General features: G+C 39.0%; 2 protein-coding genes across 3 annotated transcripts in view; both read left to right on the top strand.

Annotated features, from left to right (window-relative positions):
* Positions 1-19,246, top strand: part of LOC146471473 (uncharacterized) — a 29,741-nt gene extending 10,495 nt beyond the window's left edge. For both annotated transcript variants that reach the window (XM_085119916.1, XM_085119917.1), the window contains exons 12-16: positions 414-457; positions 15,805-16,051; positions 16,684-16,792; positions 17,962-18,011; positions 18,577-19,246. In XM_085119916.1, the coding sequence (XP_084976042.1) occupies positions 414-457; positions 15,805-16,051; positions 16,684-16,792; positions 17,962-18,011; positions 18,577-18,739 (613 nt within the window). In that variant the 3' untranslated portion in view covers positions 18,740-19,246. The remainder of the gene's footprint in view (positions 1-413; positions 458-15,804; positions 16,052-16,683; positions 16,793-17,961; positions 18,012-18,576) is intronic.
* Positions 5,244-9,378, top strand: LOC146471474 (galanin receptor type 1-like). The gene has a single exon (XM_085120803.1). The coding sequence runs from the start codon at positions 7,628-7,630 to the stop codon at positions 8,750-8,752; it is 1,125 nt and encodes a 374-aa protein (XP_084976929.1). The 5' UTR covers positions 5,244-7,627; the 3' UTR covers positions 8,753-9,378.
* Positions 19,247-19,251: the final 5 nt, after the last annotated feature.

Genomic DNA, 19,251 nt, shown 5'->3' with positions numbered 1-19,251 from the left:
AAGCGCTCTGCTAGCAGGGTGACACTGAAGCATGTTCTTTTGAAAACTCACTTTTTTGTGTGTTTGCAAACGGAGAGTTTCGAAAACGTTTTCAAACTGAGAATCAAGCCTCTTGAAACGCGCATCGTTTTGGATATTCAGAATACGTTGTTTTTAAAATGCATCGTTTTGAATCGCTAAACATCGCTGTTTACTTTGGAGGGGTGAGAAAAAGGGGGGTTGAATTAGCTGGCGGGATTTTTCATTGTTATAACGTGGACGGGTGAAGAATTAAAAATAGGAATTAAAAAGTATTTCTCAGTCGTTCAAATGTCAAAATACATAAACACCATGAACATTTTGGCTCATCTTGACTATCTATTCCATGATTCTCAGAGGATGGACCTAATACAAAAATCAAATTTCCTTTCCAGGGGACATAGACCATTTGAAGAAGGTGCCCCGTTCTTCCCAGGAGGTAAGACATTGTTATATTTCCATGGTATTTTTTTCTAATCTTACTGAATGGTGAGTTCAGTTTAGTGACGCAAACTGTATCAAATTTGTTATGAGTATGCTGCTACAAAGTAAGACCTGAATCTCCATCTAACCAATGACTAACTAAACCCCAATATCAAAGAACATATTCTCCTATCTTGCCCCCATACTTTTCTTATAAAAGTACTGGGGACAAGTTATTAAAATATCAAAAAATTTCACCTTGGGTGATCATATCCTTAATTCTTATGACCTCAGGGGTTGATTAAGCATTAATATTACAAGGAGAAATTTGATGCTGATCACCGTTAGGGTTTAAAGGGTTAAAGCTCTAAATTTAGTTTTTAGTCAGCTTCTGAAAGTATTCTTCCACACCTCTTTGGCTTCTTTGCATTCACTCTAAAAATCATCCCAAAATCTGAAAAATCTGGGGGTCTTTGCTCAGTGTTCCAGATAACTTTCAAAATCAGAGAGTCAATGAAGAATTTTGAGGGGTCAAAAGCTCTGGTTCTCTCTAAATCTTCTCAAGTTTGCCATTCATTTTGTCGGGTCAGGAAGCTAAGCTTCTCGGGTTTTTGACCTGAGACCCCTCTCTTATCTGGAACATTGTCTTTGCTACAAACGTATGACGGCATTTTTAGATTGCATCAAATGTTAAGGCGATAATAAGAATTACAGGTTGAAAGTGGAAAAAATCTTAGGATTCAGGTGTATTGTCTCCTTAAGATGGATTGGTCACGTTTCGGGGGGGCACTTTCATCACTAGCGTACAACCCAGAATTGACAAATGAGCTCTAACGAAGTCCAGCGCTCGAAACGTTCGATGGCCTGTTTACCTATCAATTCGATACGACCAAATCTTCGTGCACTCTTCATTTCCTTGAACTAGCGAACAAGTGTAAGTAGGCGAACGTGGAAACGATATCCAACTGGAACATTGCGTAACGACCCTCGATATAAACGCGCAGCGTGCTGTTTTTTAACATGTCCAAATTCCAGTTTGATCAATAACACAGTGGTTAGAAGAGCCACTCTTTGAATTTCCGGTGAAACCTGTTTATTATTATTTTAACAGAGCACTGAGTTTTAGTCTGCGAGAGCAGACGGTTTTTCCGCTTTTTCGCGGCGGTGGAAGCAAAAGTCGGAAAAGGTTCTTGCGAGCTAACTGAGTTTAAGCATATCTTAAAATCTAGAAAGCATCAGAGTTTTTGTCTGTTTGAAACTGAAAACCGCCCGTTTGCTTGGTGTGTGGAAGGTCCACTATGTGTTCAGTGATGGAAATGTAAGGTCATCAAACGAATGATAGAACTTTAATAATTGATTAGTAGCGACTAAATTTGATGAAAACAGTCCTGGACTGAACCTTTAAGTAAATCACTGATGGAAACGAACACAGGAAGGAACCAAATTTTCCGCTGCGTTTCATAATCACGCTGCCGGTTTTGAGCAATATGGTCAAATGAATGAATCAAAAAGACGAGACTCGTGTGTATTCGCCTAAGGAACACAGATAACACAGAGCGGTTGTAACAAATCAAAAATCGAACCTTATTATTCGCATTAAAACTCTGAAGTGGCTTCACAATTGCAATCTATCAGTGGTAAAACGGGTCCCAGAAAACAAACCACAATGATTTTTTAAAGGATGCGGCCACTTTCATTTTTTTTAAAATAATATACAAACTTTAGTAAAACATGAAGCATGCAACGTCACACTTCATGCAAAGATATTTTTATATATGATGGTTTTTTTTTTCTCTGTTCCCCTCGGTTACAACCTAACGCTAAAAAATTGATCATCCTTTTCTTCCCTTCGACTAGAACAAATGAACTCTATTTTCTTCTTTTTCCCTTCACTCTAAAGCAAATGGAATAACTTTTCTCTTTTCCTTTCCTTTTGTTTTGCACTTCAAGCTGTTTTCTGTGGTTATAAATCAAATCGTTACTAATTTGACAGCGAAAAATGTTATCAAGTACATCGATGCTAATCTCGTCATTAAATTAGACGGTTCAAGTGCATTGTGCAATAATGATTGTATCAAAGATACGCTGTTTATACAAGTATGTATTATTCAAAGAATGCTACGTTGTGTGTACTGATATAAACTAAACGTTTTGAAGTGGTTTATCAGTGGTCTTCGCAAATTGCATGTTGCTTTTAAATTTGTATTAATTCAAGAAATTCATGTTTGTTTCTGTTCATCATATCAGTATAAAATAATAATAAAGTTTTAGAAGAAGAAAAGGTTTTGTGAAATCGTTATTTTGTTCACCTGTTTCCTCGTTACCCAAAATTGAAATTAATTAGTGACGCACATTTCCTGCTGTTTTGAAATTGCTTTTGGTCACGGAAACAAATGCGTGCGTGCATGTAATGAAAAAGCAATCATGATTTTCTGAAACACTTTAAGAACGGAAAATAAGCTTCCATACTTCTGCCGTAATGCCTTAACTATGTTAGAGACCCTCATTCTTCGGCAATTCGATTATTTTTTATCATCCTCGTATCTAACTTTCAAGATTTTGAATCGCCTTGATAAGCCGGATAAACTTTGAAACCTGCTCTCTGCCATATCCGAACTCTATCAAAGGCTACATTTACTCCTGGAGATTTCGTTTTTATGCCCGTCAAAAAATATCGTTGACTTCAACTTTCAAAATGCTTGAACCGATCGCAGGTCTTCATCGACAGCGTTTCAACCACCGTGTAATGTACAACACGATGGCATAGTTGCATCTGTTATACATGATTTTATCAGGGGCATTTTGGTAAGATAATCCCGATTTTCATGCCATAATTTTTTTCACAATCCCAACTCAGATAATTGTACATTTTTAACCCTTTAGCTGTTAAGCCTAAATTTTATCCGACCTTTGGGGTATTTAAGTTGTACCACTCGCGATGCCATCAGTTATGGAGACGTACGATCAACCTTGTTCTCAGGGTCCTCGCTCTCCAACCTGGGAACGAGGTTGATGCGAGATGTTTTTCCAATCACTTAGTACAGCGGGGTAAGAGCTTGGTAATACAAACCAACATTAGCAAAATTCTATCTAACGTATCAGAGTTATACCCCCCCCCTCCCCTCCCCTAAACACAGAAGTTTAACTTGAGAATCGGAGGAAAATATAACTTCCCTGGCACTAACTTTTGCTCTGTGAAAAAAATTTCCACTTTTCTCAAAGGTTAATTGCAAGGTTTCCTGCAGAAAGGAAGAAAACCAAAAGGTTCACAAATCCACCAAAAAAAAGAGAGAAAAAGAGGAAAACAAAGAGTCGAAATTTTTAATAATGTTATTAATAATAATGACAATAACAATAACAATACAGTAACATTACTAATAATGATTATAATAATGACAGTGATAAAAAACAACAACAAAGCACGAAGCCTTAGGGAAGGTTTCACGAAAAAAAAAAACTTTTTTAAAATTGTGCTTTCTAAGCTTGCTCAAACAAAATCTATTTAAAATTTGACCTCCGGTGTATATAAAGGAAACGTTTGTTTTCGCGTTACAAACAACATTTTGGGTAATTTGGTTGCAATACAACGTCATGATGCTTATGCTCGTTTTGGGCATAAATTCGCGGGTGTTTTGTAGAATTTCAGCATAATATGGGTTGAAATGTGTTACTCTTCTTTTCTTTTATTAAAATGGAAGAATGTCACCAAAAAATGGAGAACAATCTTGGATTGTATCTTTCTGTTAAAATGGTTCTAGTTTCAAAAGATTCCCGTTGATAATATTCATTTTGGAGAGTGCTGTTTTTCTGTTATTGATTCTATTATATCAAAGGCTTTAGGAGTGAGTTCGCTTAAAGGTATCTATATTTTCATTTTTAGCTTTCAAGAAAGATAGATTTTGTGATTAAATAAAACACAAATCAAACAAACAAATAGTTTTTGTAATGCCAATTTTCGTTTCTAAACAATTGGCACAAGTTGAAGGAAGCAGAGAAGTAAAATACCTGTGGTGAGGAAAAAACCCTTTTTTTCACGAAAGTGACTTTATTGTACCAATAATTATCCAACATCTTTTCCACCCGAAACACGACTTACTTCGGCTTTTGTCAATAATAGTTAATTGCTTTTTTTAATAGCCTCTCCGGCTAAAAACAGCTTGTAAGAAACAAATGCCTAAGGCAAAGCAAGAGATGTCTATGGCAAATTCAAAGGAGAAACAAATTGCAAGGAAAAGGTTTTATCTTTTCACTGTCCACGTGGTTTAGTTGGCAGCCATCTTTGGTGTGATCTGTGGTAACACCTCGTGAAAGAACAACTTTTGGCGGGAAATTGAGACAGCGGGCGGGCGGCACCTGTTTCCCGCGTTCGTACCTCATGCCACGAACCTTCAGCTAATTAATCGTATAAAATTTTTATTTATTTTTTTTATAGAGCTTTTTCGAGCTTTTCTTTTTTTTTTTTTTCGTTTTATTTCGCCGCTTTCTTTTGCTGTTGACGATTTGTGAGAGATAAACCTTTAAAAGCTAAACTCCATAATGCATTTATCTCATACTTTCTTCACATTTGGAATAACATTTAGTGAGAAAAGCATATCCAATTTAGGTTGTTTTAAAATGGTTTTGCGCTAGCTTAATTTTCTTTCAATTCCTGTTTTCCCATTATGTTCGTATGAACTGAAATACCCTGAGGTAATACTAATAGCTTTTTCAGTCGTTGTTATCGTCTGAATGTCCCGTCCCATGTATGCAAATTCTAATTCTTTAACTGTATCAGCGCAGTAACTGTTTGTACCGTAGCGAAGGCTAAAGGTTATTTTCGTCTTTGCTAGTTTACAAACATCCTGTTGTATTCAACGAACGCCAGCGAAAACGTATTTGGTGTTGAGTATGGAAATCTATTTTAAACCTTTCAGCCGAGTCAATACAAAACAAAAATATTTGAAAATAATTTATAATCAGATGAACCCGAGATCTTTCGAACGAAAGATTTTTGTTTATGCCGAAACTAAGCAAAATTACTTGTTAATCTGCATTTTTCATAAAAATTCCACAAATGGTTGTTTCACGAACGTTTAAACAGGCCATCGACTACTCTCTCCCATTATCCATTGTTTTGTCCTTGTTAGAGTAGCTCTGTTTTGTTTTCGACACTCGGCCGTACGCCTGTTGTCCATTTTCGCGCGTGACTTCAGCGAAATCCGACGCAAATTGACGCTTCGTTGGTTGTTTGGAATTTTTAAAAGCGTTTTCTCCCGGCGATGTGACACCACAATTATAAATTGATCTTGTAAACTTTACAGACTATCTGGCGCAGATCTTAGCCCCACTCATAAGGCAGATGTTATCGCTTATCCCATACTGTGCTCTCTCTAAAGCCATTTGATTTGATTTGATGGCTCGACTAACGATTTCATCTCCCACTTATAACATTGTTTCTGTTACGCTTTATGCCGCCAATTTGCCCCGTAAGATGCCCTGTTCCCAGCTTTCTTTTTTTCTTCAGGGTAAATTAACATCATTGCGGCGAAAGACAAACCCAGTAAGCCTCTAGATTTTATTGAGCCCCATACAGGAACCCAATGCGCTTTGTTTTTTCGTTAACATGAATTTTCAAATTAGTTGTCTGGATGTTCAAGAACCGATCATTTTGCTAAGGAAAGGTTCCATTATTTCTAGTGCGCATCATTTAAAATTAAATTGGGGCAGTTTTTAAAGACCCAAACAGCTGCTGGAAAATTATTTTAACAATAATTGTTATTTTTGATTTCGTCCCAAAATAAACGAACGTTACTTTGTCTTTTGTTAAAAACAAAAACAGAAAACAAGAAAATTTCTCTATTTTACTTCGAGTGCTAACTCAAGCTTGTTAGAGCGTTTTCTTGTCAGAGATCTTTCTGCCCTTAAGTGGCCCTAATTACAATTTCTTTTTTGTGAGTATGCAAAGTTTCAATTACAGGTGTTCTTAGACGAGGCGTTTATTTGCATAAAGAGCGTTACTAAACCTCTGCGAGTGAATCATTCGTCAATTTTGTCAAACTGCCATTCCTTGTCGTGAACGCCATCTTTCCGTGAAATGTAATTATCAATATTTTTTGATTGCATCTTTTCGCCGAGGATCGTTAATTTGCAGTTATTCTTTTCGTTATACGAGACTCTTTTGTTCGGATTAATCCCATGCCCCTTTAATTTTCTTGACTTTGTGTATTTTGTTTTGTCCGTGATTTTGCCTCAATACGTTGTTTTGACATCAATTTTTGTTTTGTGTTGGCAAACTTTGCAAAAACAAAAAACGTGCAGAGATTTTTCAAAGAGCGTCATCATTTCTGAGTTTCTTAAATACAACCACCAATGCTTTAACAGAAGAAACCCGAAACATGGCGATCAGTTTCGAGGAATCGTGGCTACAAATCGCCTTTAAAAGAGCCAGTCACAGCCCCTAATTGCGCCCGCTGGCGCTTATAGGAAAATGCCAAAAATTTGAATATCACTTGTGGTCCGTTTATCTCTGATCAGCTTCCTACTCCTTCCATTAAGACAGCATTGTCATTTAAATGACACCGAGGATGATTACTCTTGCGCGAAAACAAAACGACAGCTAGTGGATATTCTTTCTTAAGATTATGTTATTGGCATCCTTATGGGCGTTCGACTCTCTTTGCGTATACGTCACTGTGGTTTATGCGAAGTATTTGGTCGTGTTGTCTGTCAGCTGTAATCTATCCGCCGTTGTTCGCAGCGGGAACAACAGTCGCAGGTTTTGACTCGTGCCAGATAATTGAGAAATCGCTCAGCATATTTACCTCGCGCTAGGAACCAGGCAGAACGATAATTAACTGACAGGACAGCGCAGTGATTCAGTGTTTTGGAGCAGAACAGCAGACGGTGTCAACTTCAAGGAAGTTACAACGGTGTTTTGTGGCTTGGTTTTTGTAGTTGTATTTGTCATTGGCGCTAAGAGGCTGCAACTCAACAACGCGATTAGCATTCAATTTGTGGCGTGTATCGCTGCGAATTGTTATCAAAGCTGCGGTATTATTCCGTGCCAACTCTGCGAAGTTTGTTGCGAACGACACAAGATTCGCGATCGCAGGGAATTTAAACAATCTTGTTCGACATTTAAACTTCTCAAGTGGCTCTTTGCCCTTCGGCGCAGCATACTCAAGATCCAATCGATCTGTATCTCACCATGAATTCAACCCTTGCCCCTGATGCTTTCACGAATATGAATGGCTCGGCTCAACAAGCATTTCAGTTCTACATCGAACCGTTTCCTGCGCAGCTCGTACGCTTTGTCCTGGACGCAGCCATTTTCTTGGTAGGCGTTCTGGGAAATGGCTTGGTCTGCGTAGTAGTAATTAAAGAGAATCTTCTCCGTTCGCTCGCCTATTGCCTCATATTTAACCTGGCCATAAGCGATCTTGGCGTGATTCTTTTCAGCCTTCCATTTGCGGTTCTCCGGACCGAAGAAATTCGTTGGCCGCTGGGGGAATTTGGCTGTAAGGTGCTGTACCCGCTAAGCGATATATTCCACGGGGTCTCCATCGCAAGCATCACTGCAATCGCCGTGTTCCGATACCGGGGGATAATTTCTGGGCATGGCATCAGCCAGAAAAACGCCGTGAAAAAAGCCAAGATTGTGATCGTTCTTATCTGGATTCTGTCTTTTATACTCTTCGTTCTCCCCTTGTTTTTTGTCATGGCATACGGAGAATCCCGCGGAGAACCTTACTGCTTTCCGAGGTTTCCGAGCAAGTTGTACTACAAGCTCTACCAAGCAGAGACCGTGCTTCTAACGTACCTGATACCCTTGGGGATCATCTTGTTCACGTACCTCCGAATCCGCGGCCGCTTACATGAGAGCATCGCGCTTCACTCCCAAATCCGCCGAGAATCTTGTAAACACTCCAGATCGCGATGCGCAAGCGATCGGAACTACAGGGCGCTGAAGGTGCTAGCGCCCGTCGTGATCGTATTCGCAGTCACCATGCTACCCTACAACGTTTTTCGGGTCATAGACATATTTTTGGACACGGCCCACTTTGAGTATTTGCTTCTGTTCTTCAAGATTTGCGTGCTGTGTTTTGTCTGTAACAGTTCGGCGAATCCGCTGATCTATGCCCTATTCAGCGAGGAATTCCGCAAGGCATTCAAGTGGCATATGCGGCACTGTTCTCTATCGAGAAATCGTTCAAGGCTGTTCTCCATCTCGGAAAAAATGACTTCGTTTCGCCGAGGCAGGTCGTTCTTTCCCCGCACTGTCAGCGCGCGAAAGGACAGACCAAGCTCTTCGAACTCTGATGTGTTTGTATAGGTATCATTCTTTTAATATTTGCACAGATTTAATGTTCGAGTTTTTCTCTATTTTGCTATTTAGGAGAGAGCTTATATATAGGAGATTTAAAAGGATAACCATTCAGTTTTAGCTACTGGGAAGTACTTCCCTGTGGTGCTGTGTGTTTCGCTGTAAAAGGTACACATGTACTTGTGGGTACAACAACGTTATTTTGCAGACTGGATTAAGCAGTGCTTTCCTGTGGTGTTCTGCATTGCACCGTAGAATTCCTAAAGTCTAACCAAGAAATGAAAGTTTCGGAGCAGAACTCTTATGCGGTTCCACTCATTTCGCAATGTTTCGTAAACTAATGAATCAAAAATATATTGAATATGTTCTAAGGAATAGTTGAAGCCCTGTCTGATCTGGTTATTGTTATCAGTGGGGCCACTACATGGAGAGGCGTACGCCAAGCAAATTGGATTTATTTCTGAATGTCGTAATGGATTTTTAAAGGATTCATTCAATTCTGAGCCCCAAGAGCGAACAAAGGGTTGCGGAGAATTATATGAGGTGTAACCTGGAAGTCATAAATTTAAAAATAATACATTGTACTAAACTGTAAACAAAATTGTACATTAAAAAATAAAACAGCAAGAACACGATTTTAACGCGTGATTATTTGAGCAGAAAAGGCATCAGAGTAGAACGTTTCTTTTAAGACTGCTGTGTTTTGCCGTCATTAATTTTTTTTTTTTTCAGTTTTGTTTTATTTTTTGTTATTTAATAACATAGAAAATCCAAGCTGTAAGGGTGAAAATCATCCTGTTGGCACGTTTTTTACTCATCGTTTGTACATAATTCGCAAAAAATATGTGCGCAGCTAAGGATAAAAAAAAAACGTCGAGTTCTGGTAACATATCGAGTGTTCATGTCAAAGTTCGAGTTTCATAAAGGTTCGGCTTTGAAAGATGGTTTAACAAGGATTTAAAATTAAAACTACTTAATCACGAAACGTCGACGATATTGATGTCAACTTCGGTCTTAATGCGCGCTTTTTCATTTTACGGAGAAAAATTACCTCGTTTATGAAGCTCCAAGCTGTTAAGTTAGTCTCGGTATTAAATTTTGCCAAGTCACTTAATGAGATTTAACGGGTTTTTCTCTTAGCTTACTATTAATTGCCTGGTTGTTTTATTATGGAAATACTATGGAAATAGGAGTTCTTAATGAGAATTACTTTTCATCTTTCAATACTTGTTCGATAAACTGGTTCCTAAGGTTATAATTGACAAAAATTTCGTCGAGTACAAAAACAGCAGGTAGCAGCATTGCAGAAAAGAACAACTTTGAAACAGAAAAGAACAGCTTTGAAACAGCTTTCGTTTGAGTTGTCGCATTAAAGTTCCCCTCGGCCACAGAGGCTGAGCGTAATGATGAACATCAGTACTACTCGATCGCTTTTCCTCTGAATGATACGAACACGTGAGGATTTCATTATCAGATTTAAAAGCAAGAACTATATGTACATAAATTCGTACCAATGCTTACAATAGCATAAGAAAGCCTGGTCTAATTGTTATCGTCTGTGGCTTTTGACATTAACAAAAACGTGATAAATATACAGAAAAACACGTTTATTTTATTTTTAATTTGTTTTACACCTGCATCAAAATAACGCGAGCGTGTCGTGGTTGCGTTGTATTTTGACAGTAATGTTATTGCTGTAAGACACGTTTGCTTTGTTAAAATGTTTTGCACCTGCAGAAAAGGTATTTGAAAATATCGATAATTCTCTAGACAGTTTATATCTTTCTTGATATCTGCAGACGCGGTAATGGAAGTAGATTTCCTTCCTAGAAAAAAAGAAGAAAGAAAAAAAAAATAGATTTCTAGACTTCAATTAATTATAAATCCGTCGCATACAAATCAACACGAAATTCAATTTTGTTTTCTGTTCGTCTTATATTTTTTTATAAATCCCAATCTTTGCGTCATCAACACTGGACTAATTAAAGTTTCTATTTTCGTTTGTCAAATGAATGCGATTTTAATTCCGCAGTTTGCGATATAATACAATCTAATAACCAGTTGACGTTTTCTTCCTTTTTCAAAATTTATTTACATGCTCTTTCATTAGCAAACTTAGCAGTTATTTGCCAAAACGGCGCGCGAACGCTAAATTCCACCTCTCCCCATTTTTTTTTTTTTTAATTTTCCTTTGTCGTTTGGACGTGCCCACAACTTACGCCTCTTTCTTTCCTCGCGTTAATTTTAACCATAGCGGACCATAGCGCTTCCTTTCGACCTCATAATTTCGTTATTCCATATACATGGAATGTTCTTATCATATTTGAAATCCTAGATAAAGGAAATGAACTTGTTTATCTTGCGAGAGCTTTGTCAGTTTATAATACGTCTAAGCTCTAACCGAACTAATTGGTTTCGAGAGTTTTCTGTGTGTTACCGAACGAAGGCAAACATGTCTCGAGTTAAGTGTTTTTACAATTCGTTTGGTCGCCATACTTGGAATATTTTACCTCTCCCGCCCTTGTCATTTTTGCAACTGGCCCGGAAGACCAATTGGCAATGTTGTCTCTCGCATTTGATGAATAGAATTTTATATATTTTATATTCAACAGATTAGCATCGTTACAAGATTAATATTCTTCAAAGATGTCAGATTTCGATTTAGTATGGTGATATATATGTTAACTGTCATGTTTAATACTTCTTGGGTCGTGTGTTTACAATTTCCTTCTTTGAAAGTGTTTTGAAGATCGGAGATAATGTAAATAAGATTCTTAAGAGCAGTTCAGATGCCGTATATCTCATTTTTTTTTTTTAAGCAGAAGGTAGTTGGTAGTCACTAGCTAAATGCATTGAACACTGAAATAAGTTCTTCTTCTTCTTGTTTGGCGTCTGAATACATTTTTCGGCAAAATTTCTATTAATTTTAATTACCCTTTGACATTTTTCCTTTAATTTATCTTTCGCCGGCAAACGATAATTTTATTTGCTCGGTAGAGAAAGAGAGTAACATATATAAGAAAACAAACAATGCCAGACACAACGCTCGATAGTGCAATCTCCTGCAGCGGTCAGTTAAAAGAAGTAGTCAAATTTAACGTTATTTTTCAATTTGTAGTAAACTTTGTACTCTCAAAGTAGTTGAAAGAAAAAAAAAAAGGTTAAAATGTGACATTTTCATATCCTGTAAACCAATTATTCGCTGCATGCATCCCACAGTTTCCCAAAAATAGCGAAATGTCGTGCCAAAAATGTGGAGGGCAATAAAAGTCTCCCAATTCTCAAACTACATCCTGGCACAATAGCGCATTTTTAGGGTCCGAAAATGTAGAATATTTGACCTAAAACTCCTCGGGGCTCATTTGTTGATGTAAAAAAAGAAATAAATAGAAAGGTCTTTAAAGGTTGTCAACACTTCCTGTTGCTATTTACGCGGGATGCCCTGAGGGGGCATACCGTGTCTAAAAACGGGACGATTTCTTTTTCTTCGTCGTAGCTTCAAATCGGTACATTAATTTATTCATTAAACTCACCCCTCTCCTACTCGGGGTGTATTGTTCTAATTGTCTTCAACAGAAGCAGGCCAATCAAAATCCATTCTTGTCGCTTACATCGCGAGGGAGGGGACCCACTCACCCCTACCTGTGTGACGTCAACGCATCATTTGATCTATTTATTAAAAACGGATTAAATTTGGCACCATATTGTTTATAACATGTTCTGGACTCAAGTGTGCCGTTTTCAAACGGAAATTTCACCATTTTGAAGCGGCAAATCAAAAGAATAACTTCTAAGAAGTACTCGACATTTAAAACGGTAGAAATTGGTGAGTTCATGGTGAAGGATTTGACAGTCCTTGACAACGACGCGAGACTAAAAAGAGGTCATTGAGAAGCTTACGTTATCGTAATGGAATTCCACACATTTCCGGTGAAAGTCTGAGTCGCGTAACACAAGGAAAACAACGTAACGCGATCTTCGTGACTCAAACTATTCCATTAGCAAGGATAGATTTATCAATCGGCGAAGCATACAGTTGGAATAAATGAATGAGCCCCAGCATCACGCGTAATGCCAGTGTAGCAGGCATCTTGTTATGTTACAAAATCAACCCAGATCCAGACCAATTGGAACTAAAAATATATGCTACTAAAAAGAACGATTGAAGGGTCATGTCCCCTCTGTGAAAAGCCTCTCCGTTTAAGACCCCGTCTCCGTTAAACCCACACCCTCCCCATGTTGGAAAACACAAAAGAAATATTTCGTGATTTTGAGTTCGACTTGTGGGCAAGTCAAGTCGCTTGTCAGAAATTATAAAAATAGGGTTTGAGTGAGCGAATGTGTTACAGCCGAGTTAAAAATTAATTCGAGGTCAAATTCATTTCAAACCAGTTTAAATTTTAATTTTCTTTGTCTCTGGTTATCGAAACAACTCGAGATCAAAGGAAAGTAACAGTTACACTACTGGCATTTTGAGCTGAAATTTATTTTAAACTACAGCAAGTGTTTACGCTATTGTGGTACGTCTTTCAAACCGGTACGAGTTTATCCCGGTTGTCTCATGTTGCTCCGTATTTGATTGCGCGTTACCGATCCGTATCATGTGGATGCGAGAACACACCGGTTGTTGTACCAGATGGAGATTTCTGAAAACGTTGCGAAAATTGTTCGGATCTACTTGGCCCTTCGTTTATAATTATACCCCTCCCCCCTCCCCCGCTCTGCCTCATAAAAGCCTCTTCGACTATATACCTTAAATCCCCCGTGTTAGACTTGCCACAATTCGCTTCTTATGCATGGCATCGAAAGTCGACTCCGTCGCGAGGGAAGTCTACCCTCGTGTAAGCTTCTCCAGTTTGTGATCTCTTTCTTCCCGGATATAAGTTCCTTCGGTTACAAAGTCCCCATTTCCCCTGGATAAGGTATAAGTTTCCCCGGTCACACTTACAAACCTTGTTACCGATATTTCACTCTGTAGTTTTAGTCAACATGAGTAGACTCGAGGCTTTCAAAGCAAGCCTTTTTGCTAAATACGTGACTGGGAAATGCTAGTTTACGTAAAAGCGGACCAAACAAAATTAACGCCAATTTCCTGATCAAAGCCAATCGGTGCATAAAAGCATGCCGTGGTTATGTTGTAGCGCGTTTCAGACACTAATTTGAATGAGACGCCATCAACCTCTTATGCTGAGTAACCAAATGGTTATTTAGCGTAGATTTAGATTGCGATAAGAACTTCCTTTACGTCCATACTGGGCTGAGAAAGGAGGCGCCGTTATTCAAAAACATTACAAGCGAAATCACATCTGCGAACGACTTCTAGGATTCTGGAATGTGGCATACCGAAATTCGTTGTCGTCTGAGCTACCTTTTTTGCGTCTGCAAACGAGATCGATAGTTAACATGAGTTGAAATTCTCGATCTTCCTTGGCGGTCTAATCTATATTGCTTTTGTCGAATTTGGAGACTCTGAGCGTTTACCATTTGGACGGAAAAACCGGTCGGAATGGAATGCTGCCAGTGGTTGGGGCTTTCGTCTTTAGTCCGATGCAGTTTACCAATTTCGGTTGGAAATTTTAGATGTTACAAGCTCCTTCAACTATACTGTTTCCAAAATAAAAGCTAAATAAATAAAGTTTACTCCCCTCGGCTCCTCAGTCATGATTAAAGGGGAAGTATCACGCGAATTTGATGTCATTTCAAAACCCAAAAATGTTTGTCTGTCAACAGAATCATAAAATAAATTGTCTAGTTTTATTATAAATTATCACCCTAGTGCAATAAACTGTCGATTAGTGCCTCTGGCCAGAGACGGAGTATCTAACGTTTTTCAAGTTCTCGCATTTTTGTTTTCAAAATGCGCTAGAACAGATCACGAGTTCTTCTTTTCAACAATCGAGTTGATCTCTTTCCTGTCGTTGTTCTGAAATTGTTTTGTAGCTATGTGAAGGTCTTATTTCACCTTTTTTAACCAAACAGGTCAAAAACCCCATGAGACTTCCCCTTTAAGGAAACTGCTCACTCCTGAGAATAAAACGACAAAAACATCGTACAACGTAAATCGAAAAGCTGAAATGTTTGTGGGCGCCATCTTCAATGCATCTCGAAAAAGTTGAAAAGCGCGGGGCAACGCCCCAATCGGCGTGGGGCGAACGTCGTTTTAACAAATGGTACAGGAATGTTCTGGTCTTTTCGGTTGGAATGGAAAAAGAGGAATACGTCTGAGGATTTCATTTTTTCCGAAACCTTTTCACTAGAATAAGCTCTACCATGCCGATTCTGGCGCGCGCCCATAAACTCTTGCACGCTTTCCTCAAATTTGGCTTTAACTGCAGATAAAAATGAACGTGAACCTTATTTATCTGATCGCTGCCATACACTACCTTCAATTCTCGTCTGCTTTCGCTGACTCTTCTGTGCTCATAGTATTTGAACTGTCGCCAACCCTTTTCAACTCTTCGTTGGCTCCTCTTTTGTTCAGAAAGCGTTTATTTTGGTGCTGGGATTGATTGAAGTTACAATCGCAGAATGAAGTTTAACAAGATGTAGAAACAGGGATTCATTTGCTAAAGATAAAGATTTTTCGTACATTCTGTGTAGCATGTTTTTAAGCCAGGTGAATAAATGATAGATGTATTTTTCAGTCAGTAACACAGAGATACTCGGAAAAAGAAAATCACCAGGCTTAAAACATGACATTACATTTTATTCACATATGCCACTGTTCGACATTTAAATCCTAGCAGCATGCAGGATGTTTGTCACATGAACCTAGTTTAATGGCCGTAGCTTCCGCGAATGTCTTGTAGCTCAGTGGTAGATCGCCCAAACTGGTAAACCGGAAGGCCACAAGTTCGACTCCTGTTTGGAGAACGCGGATTTTCTTTTTCCGAGTATGCCTGTGTCGTTTACTTAAAAATCATTCTGTGTACCAATTGAAAAAGTTAAAACTAAACCGAACATGTTGTTTCACTTGACATGAATAGAGATCAGGATCACGTGATTATTTACAAGGTTGTTTAATAATAAATAATAATAACAATCTTTCTTATTATTTGCAGATCCCAACCAACCGTTTCACCCTATGATGGGTCCACCTCCCGGCATGCCGTGGGAACCGGGCATGGGTCGCGGGTTTCCCCCGGGATTCCGCGAAGGTTTCCCGGGTGCGATCGGCAGACAAGGCAGCGAGAGTCCTGGGGACGACGACAGCGAATTTGGCAGCAGCGATGAAGACAGAAAACGGGATCGGGATTCACACAGGCGACGGGACAGGGATCGAGAAAGATCCCGAGAACATCGGGAAAGGTAAGATTGACCAAACCTTGTTCCATGTCGTGTGATTCTTGCATTTGAGTCTTGATGAAACCTGGCAAATGTGTAAAGGTTTGGCGGAACTGGCGTGCGTTTCTTTGGCTAAACGTGCGAAAACATTTCCACTCCGAAAAACGTTTCTGTGTGCTCAATGACTAGTGTTTTACTGAAAAACTTCGTTAGAAAAATTAGAACTTATGTTGTAACATCGAAACGTCAGGTAACTTTAGTTTTAATTTTTCTACAGTGTGCACAGTTTTAATTAAAATTCACGGCAATTTGTTGTTATTTTTCAACTAAATCTTAGAATCTTGATAATTATTACTACACAAATCGATTTTATAAAAAGGACCTTAAAAATTCTTCCAATACTCGGAATGCCTTCAGAAAGGTTTTTGCGGACAAACGGACTCCTTTAAAAATGGACGAGTAACCAGGGTAAGACACAATAAATTATTTTAAGCGTTCTCTGGACTCCTATATGGACCTTATACCTGTGTCAAGGCGAAGCTTTTCCCGTAACTATCTGCTTAATTCAGGTTTCATTGTATTTTCATTTCTGCCAGTTTGCATCTACTAGGGCATCCTAAAGTAGTTTAAACTAAAATGGAGTTGGTATTTTGCAGGAATCGTGACCGTTCTCCGCGTAGAGAGCGTGACCGTGACCGGGACAGACGTGACAGAGAACGAAGACATCGTGACCGTGACAAGGGAGGAGACCGAGAGAGACGAGAGGTTAGCTGAACGCCTTTTGTTTGTTTTATTTTTGTTGTTCTGAAAGAAACGTTACCATTTTTGCCTTACTGGTACGTACTTTATGCGCAAGCAACATCTTCAACGGGGCTTCTACCTGACTGACGATTTGCAGGAGTTTTATTTTCATATATTTACATTTATTTATTCATCCTTCACGGTTATATTACGAACTTCCATATGACCAGCTCCCAGTTGGCTTGATAGCTCAGTTGGTAGAGCACTACACCGGCATCGAAGAGGTCATGGGTTCGTATCCCGTTCAAGCCTGAATTTTTTTCAGGCTTTCTTTTTGCAACTGCTTAAGTTGCGTAGTAACTGCGTGGATCTTTCCTCTATTTGATTTGAGGAGTTTTATTTCTCGGTGTTTTTCAGTTTGTTTCCATTTTGTTTTGATTGTTTGTCTGACTTTTTCAGTCGGGTCTCAATTACTAAGGGAAGATAATTGCGCTCTTCACTTTTGAGTTTACCCAGCTCCATAACTTGACTTTGCGTGTTTTCGGGCGCTTGGCACCGGTTGTACGTTTTCCCAATTCTGCCATCCGTTACATGTTTTCCTATCCCCGGTATTGGTTCTCTGTTTTCCCGCGTTTGGTATCGGTACTTTTTCCCGCACTCGGTAGCGGTGACATGTTTCCCCGCGCTTTGTACCGGTGGCACGTTTTGGCGCCGGCTGCATGATTTCCCGCACTTTGTACTGGCTCTATGTTTTCCCGCGCTTGGTACCGGTGGCACAGTTTGCTGCGCTTGACGCCGGCTGCATATTTTCTCGCGAAGAAGACCGGTTGCACGTTTTGCCTTCGAGTGCCGGTGGGTGTACTTGCCATACTCTGCAGTTCTTGTCACTGGAGGGATGCGATAATTTGAATTTTGGTTCTTTGATCCGCTTTGTACAGTCGTAAATAGTTTTGACTTGTTCGGATCAAAATAAATCAATTCCAATAGGACATTTTCACTATGGCGTCATTTTACTACAACTACCAGAATCCTTCTGGTTTTTGTTTTCTTATGCTAATTTGAGCTATTGTTCTTTGCTCTCCACTGGGATTACAAAATTTGAATTTGAAAAGGAAAACGAAATGAATTCTGGTAGTTGTAGTCAAATGACGCCATCGTGAAAATGGCCTATTAATTTGCGTTTCTTATTGCAGGAACGATCATCGCGAAAAGACAGAGATAAATCCAAAGAACAGCGAGAAAAGTGAGTGGCGTGTTTCTTAAACTTTAAGAACTCAAAATTTTTCTCCGATAACCCCTTCTGGATTTCATACTTACGTTTCATACTGTGTTTCAAATATTTTAGCCTTTGGTTAAAATACTCATCAGCCAGGCACTTAGCATATTAATACGCTTTGACAGCGGAATATTAAAAAACTGTGTTGATTCAAAGAAGAGACATTGAATACAGAACTGGTTTTTATTTTCGAGTTAATAGAAGAACGGTTCTTCAAATGAAGATCATTGCATCTTGAGTAGCACTTTTTGCAAAGTGGGGCTACCTTTTTCATTCTGTAAAGGTGAACGTTAAAACTACGAAGTAGTACTTTCAAGGAGAAATTATCCCCTACTTGGATTGTTCCATGTGGTCAATCGGAAATTTTCGGGCGAGACAGTGTAGCCGGAGGTATTAGATTAGCTTGAATATGAGTACTTACACCTGGTATACCAATTCTGTAATTTAGTAATAAAGTCCTTCCCATTTCTTCTTTCCTTTACCAACACGAAGTATTGTGTCAAGTGTAAACGTTGTCATAACTCTTGTTTAGGAAAAGACACAGCAAGACTGCAGGTTCAGAAACGTCTGGCGGCCCTGAGGAGGGAGAACTGGTATCTACTAAGAAAAAGAGCAGAAGAACGCGCGAATCAAAAGAACCGAAGAACGAAAATACTGAGCCGCGAGAAGAAGGTCAGCGGACTCCTACACCATGAGTGCGTCTTTCATGTGACTGTAATATGGAGTCCCTGAGCGAAAACTATCAGTGACGCTCCGCAATTTTTGTTTCGGAACCGGGATGTAACTTGCTATTGTTGTCTTGTCTCTCTGAAAAACATTTGAGTGACGGACGAGCGAGTTATCTATCTGGTTTATTATTTTATGGCTGAGAAGACACTTGTTTCGAAGTGCTAAAGACTTGGTTGGGGTCAAATCGTTGCCAGCGTTTATACTGAGCGTACATTTCAGTTGAGTAAAAACGCGTCTCTTTTGCAGTTTCGCGTTTCCTTGATCGATATACTCGGTCTCGCATAGATAACTTTTGCATCCACGTTTGTAAATAAGCTCCCGGTACGGAAATCTTGAGAATGCGTAATTTCAGTAGCGCTCATAACAAATGTGAACCTGGTCGTTTGTTTAGAGCTCGATTTAGCTGGTCAGGAAAAACTGTCAACTTTGAACCCAGTTAAATAACTAATAAACAGCGATTAGCCTTTCTCTTCGCTAT

The sequence above is a fragment of the Pavona decussata genome, unplaced genomic scaffold (genome assembly GCF_977016875.1).
Source record: "Pavona decussata unplaced genomic scaffold, jaPavDecu1.1 SCAFFOLD_102, whole genome shotgun sequence".
Classification (NCBI taxonomy): domain Eukaryota; kingdom Metazoa; phylum Cnidaria; class Anthozoa; order Scleractinia; family Agariciidae; genus Pavona; species Pavona decussata.
Note: the sequence above shows the minus strand (reverse complement) of the source record. Positions and strands in the feature narration are given on the sequence as shown.